Genomic DNA, 7,749 nt, shown 5'->3' on the forward strand with positions numbered 1-7,749 from the left:
TGGAATCAACTCCGGATTAGTCCTTACTAATCCAGGGTCAAACCTTGACTTAACTCTGGATTACTCCGGAGTAATGCGAAGTCAAATCCACAGTCAAATCCAGAGTAAACTCCGGATAACTCCAGCGTAAATCTCAAGTCTACAACGTCGATTGCGACTTCGGTGTCGGAGCCACTCCGGTGTTCCCACCACTGCTAGTAACAACAATCAACGCAATACCATTTTTACACTCGTCATAATTTATTTCTCACACTACTATCTCTCTTTCTAACCGCCGTCAACCACATACAAAAAAGGGTGGGGGTTGGAAAACATGATCCTTACTTTAATAATGTGTGTTTTCGTGATTGTTGTCTCCGTTCAGTTTTCGTTCTCTACTCCCTCGAACTCCCGTAAAGTTGTAGTTGAGTGTTTGCTTAATCAGCTATTAACAAGGGTAATGGACAACGTGGTGGGAGGGTCACGGGGGGGGGGGGGGAGAGGAGGGGGTGTATATGTGGGGTGAAAGAGGTGCGGTGCGATGTCTGAGATGGTGAATCGATTCATTGCCGCATTGGCGTGTTTATGGGCACACTGTGCACGAATATCTCTGTGTTTCGGTGTGTATGTGTGTGTTTCTGTTATGGATCTTATAGCGATGGCGTTGCGCTTGTACGCCCACGTGTTTAGTAGAAGAACTGTTTCCACGAGTCCTGCTTCTTGTGAGCACCGTTCCAGTAGCCGCCACGATGTCCATTGTAGCCGGACTCCTGCTCGGCCACACCGTCATGGCTGTGCGGTCCATGGTGGTAGCCGTGGCCGTGGTGGGGCGCACCGTGCGCATGGAACTCCACGCCGTGGTACTTGTTGTACGCGTACGCCTTGGCTGTCGTCGGGTACGACTGGGTGGAGTACATGTGCGAGGTCGGCGCGTCGTAGGCCTGGGTGAACTTGTGCACCTGCGGTGCCACGGTTGGCGCATAGCTTAGCGTCGGTGTGTACGACCCAGACAGGGGCTGGGCGTACGTCGTCGGCAGCAGGGTCGTGTCGGTGTTGTACGTGGACGAAAGCTCCGAGCTGCCCGCATCACCACCGAACTTGGGCTGTATCGCGCCGAACTGCGGCTGGACGTCGCACACCGTACCGGCGACCAGCGTGGCCAGCGGGGCGGAGAAGATGCGGAAGTTGACGTCACTGTAGTCGAGGTCCGCAATCAGGAACACCGGCATGCGGTCCGATATAACCCACACCTGTTCCTCCTCGTCGATCTTCACGTCCGCCGGGAAGACCAGCTCCACATCGTCCCGGTCGACTATGCCGTGGTATTCGGGGCTGTACGGCAGCGACGAGTGCCAGCAGCCGACCGCGTTCTGGTCGATCAGGTTGAACAGCTGCAGTCCGGTGTCGCTCATGACGCGCGATGTCGTGTGGCTGTTCGGGCCGCGCTCCTTCAGATACTGGAACTCGTGGAAGCTCTCCTCCACCTTGGACTCGTCGCGCAGGACCCGGGTCGAGACGGTGAACTCGCGGTGGCTGGCCAGCGGCGAGAAGTACATCGTGCGGTAACCGTCTGCCTGCAGCGGTGTCAGCGACATGCCGAAGATGCCCTCCTCACCCCACTGGAAGTTCAGCCCGGCCACGTTGAAGTCCCCGCGGAGCGGATCCGGGAAGAAGAAGCTGTGGGCGAAGCGCCACGATTTGTTCTGCTCGAACGAGTACACGATCAGGCCGTATCCGAGCTCGTCCGACATGTAGGCGAACGTGTCGTCGCAGCTGCGCCCCATATCGATGGCAATGTTGGCGATGAAGGTGTTCGCGTTCGTGTCCTCCGCGCGGAGTTCGTAGCGGCGCAGCCGGCGGTTCGTCTTCAGGTCCCAGATGTTGAGGGCGTACGGGCACAGCTGCTGGGTGGTGTTCCCGATGCCAACGGTACCGGTGTCGAGGGCCCACAGACGGCCACACTTGTCCGCCTTAATACGGTACACCGTGGACAGCCCGTTCGCGCAGTCTCCGGCGACGTTCGAGGACCAGTCCGGGTAGGGGATGAGGGCGGGCGAACCGGACGGTGTCTGGTTCATGTCGATATAGTTGAGCGTTGAGGGGATACCTGCCATACACCAACAAAGCACAAAACAAACGGATTAATGTCACTCGTCTGACAGGACTATAATGTCAGTATCAATTATCAGGCGGAGGGATCTTAAGCTGCAGTGGAGTCGTGCCTACCGCAACAGATCTAAGCCGATCGTCACCAAGGACGACCAGCCCGGCAGGAACCTGTAGCATAACAGTATGAAGTCACCCCACCGACCGAAGTCCTACGGCTATTCCGCAACAAAACTCTCAAAAGCCAACCAACCATTAACTCATGGTTTATTCGGGTAGGTCTGGTAGAGACCGCTCGCTCAAGGTTAGTCCGCTAAGCTAGCGTTTGCCCGGCTAATCCACTTCACTTTCAAGCATTGGCGAGGCGCTGTCCTTGAACTTGCACGCTTAGTCTGAGCAGTCTAAACCTGCCACAACCGCAAAAAAAAGAAACGGAAAACAACATCGCGGCGGCTTCCAGCAGCTCCCTCGCAGCCATTAATTTTGGCACCTCCAAAATGGGGAGTTGCAAAAGGTAACATAAACCTCGTTTGGAGAAATCACAGCAGGGGCTGTTGTGCAGCGATTTAGGTGCTCAGAGCTACGGTCCGGTCCAATTCCGGTCCGGCCCACCAAATAGACGAGTGCTCAGTAAAACTTACCGCCTTGGTAGAGGGTGACTAGGGCGGTTGGGGAGAAGCGACAACCGGTGAAGAAGTGAACATTAAGACAGTTGGTAAGAAAATTATGCAAATCTGCACCCGATGTGTCCGTTTCGCGCCACGCAGTGTAACCGATTGCCCGATTACCGCGTGCATAAATGCGTGCACGGAAAGCGCATTTGTGGTCATTTTTCATATTCTACCATTTTTTTTGTTTTTTGACAGCTTGTTTTACTACCTTGACGGTCGGAATATCGTACCCCTTTAAGCGTGTACGGGCCGGTTATGACGCTACAAACTGTACCGCCATTTCGACATTCCAACACCAACGTTTTCTCGCTCCCGTTGTCGCACTGCTTTAGACGCCGTTTGCGCGTCCGACCGTTTGGTGGCGGACGGTTTTGTGACGCGCTACGACTGCGAACGCAATCTAATCATATAGCGCACACAGAGTTGGATGAAAAAGAATAAAAAACAAGCGGAAAACATCTTGTTTTTTTATAAATCTTTTCACCATAAGCCACTATTCCAGTCGCACTAGTGTTGTGGGCATCGAGTAGCAAACGGCAACGACACCAATTTTTCGATATGGACCGCCCCAGCCGTTCGGGTAATTTTGGGGGCACTTTCAAACAGCGCACCAACCTCAGCAGATGCTGTCGCAACTCCCCGGGCCCATCGATTCGTCACATTCCGTTGAGAAAGTTTCCAAAACACCAAAGAAAACAGAAAAAAAACGCCCAAATGTCCACTGAACCGGGGCAGGTTGTTGCATTGTACATGGTACATGTCCACACCTGAAGGTTCGCGCGCTCCTTCAGAAGGTTGGTTTTGTTCTTGAAAGGGTGGGTGTGTGTGATGATGTTTGGAGCAACAACAACAACCAAAAACCGTCCAAGCACAAATGTCCTAGTTAATCATCGGTGCGGGTTTTTTTTGCGGTACACACAGAGCCCCGTTTGCGTAAGGATGGCGGCTGCGCGGTGTTGTAAAAAAAAAAAACAAGAGCCGTTTGCCCATCCCCGTAACCATCGGGCTCCACGCACGGCTACACTCTGGAGGACTCGGCGCCTCGGCTCGGCGGGGTTGCTTCTTGCGCTTTTACCTTGCTTTTGCCTCTATGTGCTGGCGCGCAATTGCGTACGCGTGTTGCAAGCCGCGACCGTACCGTACGTACCTTGAGATTGTCCGGACGGATCGGTTGCGGACAAGATAACAACCGCAGCGCACCTGTACGACAAAACCGCAACGAGATGTCGTTGCCGGGATTATCACGCATTTCCTGGTGGTGTGCTCCAACACCAACGAGCTGTTCCTTTCTGTGATATTATTGATACTTAACAAGATGTCTTCGATTCCCTGAGGCTACTCTGGGGAGACTAGTTGTTTTTTTGTTTTTGGGGGGGAGAGGGGAGAGAATCTATTAAAGGAATTCTTGGAACTAAGGTTCCTTTTACTAAAGCTTCCAGCAACGTGATGCAATAACGACCAACCGTATAGCCTTGACGAGTGCAAATTTCCCAAAAAAGGGGCCAATATAGTTCCCGCGGCGTCTGACACCGAGCGTCACGATCTTTCACTCTGGAATGGCCTTTTTCTTTTCACATCACAGGAATGTCTGGACGATCGGAACATTTTTGAGCTGTGGCGTTTTTTTTTTTTATCAAACCTTCTTCTTTCGTTCGGAATTTCAAGGTTGAGACCAATCGGCGCTATTGCTTGCCGTTGGTTTTTATTATTGTATCGAAAACATTTGCGAAAGGGTCTGGCTTCATTAACGTGCAATGATGTTGGTCGAGAACGTCGCACCGATCACATTCACAAACGACCAAGGCGGTATGGTCTTGATATGTTTTTTTCCCCCTCGACTTTGTATCTTTCACTTTCTCGTTTGGTTAGCTCCATCCGGTTTCATAAAAATCTTTCAACCACCTTGGTTTTCCCAAAAAAAATATGTTTGCATTTTCTTCTGGTACAAGTTCTTGGAAGCCGGAATTGCCGGTGCTAGGGCACCCGGACACTGCCCAAAAAACAAGTTGTGTCAGCATGTTGCTAAACGGCAGTGACCAAAAACCGAATGGAACCCGTTTTGTGCAAACAATTCGCTCATCCAACCCCGAATGTCCGGCAAAGTTATTGCCTGCTGCCGTGCCGCGTTGGGTTCGTCATCAAATTTCGCTGACGGTTTCGAACCCGGTTCCCGAAAAATGCTCCACATCGGCTGCGGAAACAGTGAAACATTTTTCGGCTGCGTTTTATTTTGCGTGTCGCTTCGGTACGATTCCGCCATAATGCAACGAATACCGCGTATGGGGCAGAAAACAAAACCCACCCCAATATGGTTATCTTCGGGTGACGTGACGTCGTCGTTTGTTGTTGTGTGGTCGGCAGGAAATTAGTCTAAATTGATTATTTACACCAACCATCTTCGCGATGCGGGGCTGTGCCGGTCACGGATTGATTGCCCGAATGCGGTAATGAGTCGGCCGTGGCATCGTCATCACCAATAAATCATACCCACGACCCACACCACCGGGGGCCACTGCCCCGCTACAAGCTTATTAACTGGCCACCATTAATGCATCTGGTGAAGATGCGCGGTGGTGAAGGAAAAACCCCCAGCGAAAGAAATCGCATGAATTTCACCAGGTGGAAAAGACAAACCACCCCCGGGGGTGTAATAAAATACAAAACACAACACACTGTGGCTGCAAAACGCATCAAGCGAATCCGAATCCGTAACAGTACGGGCGCGCGATTGCTGTAAATCAGTGCACAAGACGTAACCTCAGCGTGAGCATTAGAAATGGTGATTGTGTTCGGTTTTGGTGGCGCGACTCCACGGTCCGCGACCGATCTTTCGTTCACGCGGTTGCGGTAGCATCGGGCGGATATCAAAAATCTCCATCTCCTGCGGGATTTCCATCCCAAATGGTTCTAGCAAAAAAAAGAATTCTTCGCCAACCCAGACACACATTAAGAATTAGCAAAGGCAAGGCTCTCTCACCCTCCAACCGAAAAAAAACGAGCACACAAATTGCAACGCAGAGGTTGAGTAGGCAATTTATATTCGGTTCTCGACGCAAAACAGCCGATTTGTTCCACCTTCAACAGGTTCGCTGGGATAACACAATGTGGAACAAACAAACAACAAAAATAAAATAAAAGGCTTTCCTGCCAAATTGCCATTTGCAGCAAACTCATCGGCTAAACTTCATTAACCGCTGAACCGGAAGAACGAGTTTTTCGTTCGAGCTCGTGTTTTTTTTTGTCGTGGCAAGGAGACATTTTTTTTTTTGGTTTGAGAGAAGAATCACACTTAATTTGTAGGCTTTTACTTGGTGTTCTTTCCTGGTGCAACAAGGTTTGCTGGGAAGATGGGTGGCCGCGTGGAAACCGTTTACTTACCATCCTTCCATCTTGGTACCGATACGAACAGTTTGTTCTCCCAACGCTCGATACCGACCGGCAGACCGTTCGTGGGGACATAGTCACCCCGTGCCAGTGCCTGTTGCTTGAGGCGTTGATTGGGGAAGACGAAATCGAGCTGCTGCCAGCTGTACCGCTCCTGGAGCTTCTGGGTCGCACTAACACTGCCGGCGACGAGGCACACCACAATCAGCAACATTCTACCGTACATCGTTCCTAGCACACGAGGGTGTATGACACTACGTCCGCACAAGTGGGTGAGTACGCAAAACTAGCAAAACACTATTGACAAAACGGTGGTACAGACAGGCCCTGGCCAGACAGGACGGTTTCGTGGGTGATGTCTTGATGGCTTCGCACGACACTACACGCGGCAACTACTCCACAGCGACTGATGGCTGTACGAGCTCCGGCACCGGGGTTATATCAACAACGTCCGGCGAAAACGCTCCGACCCAGAGCGACGCAGAGTCTCCCACCACCGCACACGGTCCGGTCGCATCAACGCGGCGAGCGAGAAGGAAGCACCCCCGAGAACGTGCGTGTGTTGCCTGGTGGGCCTTAAGCGACCACCGCGAAGAACCGCGCGTGCGAGCGAGACCGCAACATTTTTTATTTTGCCCTTTTTTGTTGTTGTTGTTGTTGTTGTTGGTTTTTTTTCCCTTTTCGGACTCCAATGATGCTCCGATTCTCTCCTTCGGTATGCGCAGGGGTTTGTACGTTCGAGTAGCTGGCGGACAGGTAGCTCAATAAAATTCAAGACTCCCGAAGATTACCGGCGAAGGTAACAGGCGAATCACAGTCGAGCAGGGTAGCGGACGGTTTGCCCCCGGGAACGGCAAAGGTAGGACAGGTAAGGAGCGACAAACAATTTAACCGGCTTAATGAAGTTCAATTTTCGGCTGTAATCAACACGCGTTACCGTGCGCTGAAGTTAATAAAACGTATTGGTTTCAGTGGTCAGCAAGCGCGCAATTAAACCACCCCCCCGCAAAACGATTGATATTGCCAAAAAGCGAAGAGGCACCATTATGGGCATTCATTGCGAGCTGGTTTAATATGTAAAGCACAATTAATTTCAAATTGTTTAAATGGAAGCGAAAAATCTGCTGAATTATTTATTTAGAGACCTGGGATCTCTATAGGAGTCGATGCAGGTGACAGCAAAAGACCTAGCAGAGCCGATTTTAAGCATTTTTACAACATCATGCGAATAGTTAATTGTCAAGAGATTACCGAGCCACCGATAAGAGTACTCAACAACCTGAGCATTCGTCGTCAACTTCATGTCTAAAAGAGCAAGATTCGTGGGATGACTATTGGAAGTCCAAGACTATTGGGGCTAGCGATCCAAGGCTATTGGAATTCGAATTCGATTGGGCAAACTTAATGTACGATATCATTTAGAATCTCTAATAGTCTCAATTAGAATTAGAATTAGAATCTCTAATTTCTTCAAAAATTCTGCAAAAAAAAGCTAAAATAATGTTTACAATAAAAGTACATATGTGGAGCTTGCTCATATTTCAAGTATTTAGTCATAATTATGATTTTGAGTACAGTCCGTTTGACAACCACTGAGGTAGGTGAATAA

At 50.6% G+C, this 7,749-nt stretch overlaps 1 protein-coding gene across 1 annotated transcript; it reads right to left on the reverse strand.

Annotated features, from left to right (window-relative positions):
- Positions 1–665: 665 nt before the first annotated feature.
- On the reverse strand, positions 666–6,366 carry LOC128306336 (protein yellow). The gene is made up of 2 exons (XM_053043803.1): positions 6,135–6,366; positions 666–2,086 (listed from the first exon to the last, which is right to left on the reverse strand). The coding sequence occupies exons 1-2, from the start codon at positions 6,364–6,366 to the stop codon at positions 666–668; spliced, it is 1,653 nt and encodes a 550-aa protein (XP_052899763.1).
- Positions 6,367–7,749: the final 1,383 nt, after the last annotated feature.

This window comes from Anopheles moucheti, chromosome X (genome assembly GCF_943734755.1).
Source record: "Anopheles moucheti chromosome X, idAnoMoucSN_F20_07, whole genome shotgun sequence".
Lineage (NCBI taxonomy): Eukaryota > Metazoa > Arthropoda > Insecta > Diptera > Culicidae > Anopheles > Anopheles moucheti.